Here is a 1,901-nt window from a genome sequence, read left to right as displayed (position 1 = left end):
TTTGTATAAATTAGATATAATTCTACCTTTCCAATATGTATAAAAATTGATGAAGCTGCATGGTTTAAAATAGGAAATTCACGTTATAAAAAGTCATTAAAAATTCTGTACAAAATCACAACAAAATAATTCAGCATGGGAAAGGTAACAAGTAGTAAAACGTTGGTTGAAAAATATAGATTTCATATATATTTTGTAATTGGCCCATCGCTAGTTTAAAAATTGCATAGATCCTAATTATTGCTTGTGATTTTGTTATCCCGATCAGGTAATTGACGCGATCCTAGTGCCCCTACCCCAGATTTACAGCGTCGCTCGGAGGAGCGGAAACAAGACAGCCGGTGAGCGGGGACGCAGCGGCCCTGAAGGCAGCGGCGGGACCCGCCGGGCTGCCCCCTGTAAACAAGGCGGTGACCGCCGGCGGGCGGCCGGAGCTCGGCTCTCCCCCTCTTCTTCCCGCGACGGGGGAAGGCTCAGTCGTGGAAGATGGCGTTGAGCTGTGCGCTGAGGACCCGCTCATGGTGGGGGTGACCCTCGTAGGGCGCCAGGCCGTCGACCGGGATCTCGCAGCGTGAGGCAGCGGCCGGGAAGATGGCGGCGTGGGCGGGAGCGGCGGCCAGCGCGGCGGCGGCGGGGTAGTGCATGGTGAAGGCGTAACTCTTGTCGAAGTCGGCGGCCGGCTCGTGCTTGAAGGAGAAGTTTCCGTTGACGCTGAGGGGCGGGCTGAGCGGCCCGTCGAAGGCGGGGCTGGCGCCCTCAGCCAGGCCGCTCTCGAAGAAGGGCTCGAGCGCGGCGCCGTAGGCGTGCGGCGGCTTGATGTGGAAGAGATGGGAGCTGTCCATGGTGCCGTAGGGAGGGCTAGGGAGCCCCGGAGACTGGTAGGGGTAGGGGTGGGCCGGGAAGGGCGCCCCCGCCGCCGCCACGTGGGGCGGCACCTCCTGACTCTGCTCAGGGAGGAAAGTCCGCGGGTTGAGCTGCAGGCAGCCGGCCACCAGGTTGGTGGTGGGTTGCGACAGGCCCTTGCAGAGGGTCTGCACGAAGGAGACCAGGTCGGGGCTTTTGCCTGAGCGCAGGATCTCGGAGAGCGCCCAGATGTAGTTCTTGGCCAGGCGCAGGGTCTCGATCTTGGACAGCTTCTGTGTCTTGGAGTAGCAGGGCACTACCTTCCGCAGGTTGTCCAGGGCTGCGTTCAGGCCATGCATGCGGTTGCGCTCCCGGGCGTTGGCCTTCATGCGCCGCAGCTTGAACCGTTCCATGCGCGCCTTGGTCATCTTCTTCTTTTTGGGGCCCCGCCTCTTGGGCTTCTGGTCGTCGTCCTCCTCTTCCTCCTCTTCTTCCTCCTCTTCGTCCAAGTCGTCCTCTTCGTCCTCCTCCTCACCGTTCCGCAGCGAGTCCTCCTCAGCCTCGCCGTGCAGACCCTCCAAATCCTCTTCCTTCTTGTCCACCTCGTGCTCCTCGTCCTGAGAACTGAGGCACTCGTCCGTCCAGCTCGGGGGGCCCTGGGGCTGGGGCTCGCCCATCAGCCCGCTCTCGCTGTACGACTTGGTCATGGTGAGCCTCTGCGTTGCGGAGAAGACAGAAAAGAGCCGGATCAGCACCCAGACCAGCGACCGCGGCCCCGAGAACCCCCCTCCCGCGGGAAGCCCCGGCTTCCCCCTCCATGCCAACGCAAACGTTTGTCTCCGCGGTCCTGCCTTGTAATTAAGCTGACATATGTTCAAATGCCATTATGTAACTCGCTGATATTAACGGGGAATATAAGCAGATTACATGTGCGGTAGGCAGCATGGGCAGCACGACGCGGGCAGGCCAAGCAGTTTGTCTTAAAAAGTCCCAAAATGCTTTTGCCACATCGGGGAGGGGGACACACGAGACACAGAGACGGATGGCTGCCTGTGACG

At 59.5% G+C, this 1,901-nt stretch overlaps 1 protein-coding gene across 1 annotated transcript; it reads right to left on the bottom strand.

Annotated features, from left to right (window-relative positions):
• Nucleotides 1-473: 473 nt before the first annotated feature.
• NEUROD1 (neuronal differentiation 1) lies at nucleotides 474-1,556 on the bottom strand. Its single transcript, XM_054381118.1, has one exon. The coding sequence runs from the start codon at nucleotides 1,548-1,550 to the stop codon at nucleotides 474-476; it is 1,077 nt and encodes a 358-aa protein (XP_054237093.1). The 5' UTR covers nucleotides 1,551-1,556.
• Between the last annotated feature and the right edge of the window lie 345 nt (nucleotides 1,557-1,901).

Source organism: Indicator indicator, chromosome 5, assembly GCF_027791375.1.
Source record: "Indicator indicator isolate 239-I01 chromosome 5, UM_Iind_1.1, whole genome shotgun sequence".
NCBI classification, from domain to species: domain Eukaryota; kingdom Metazoa; phylum Chordata; class Aves; order Piciformes; family Indicatoridae; genus Indicator; species Indicator indicator.
This window is presented reverse-complemented; position numbering and strand designations above follow the sequence as displayed.

What these genes read in the sequence shown, in the direction of transcription:
- NEUROD1 (XM_054381118.1), bottom strand. Translation starts at nt 1,550, where the DNA reads ATGACCAAGTCGTACAGCGAGAGCGGGCTGATGGGCGAGCCCCAGCCC.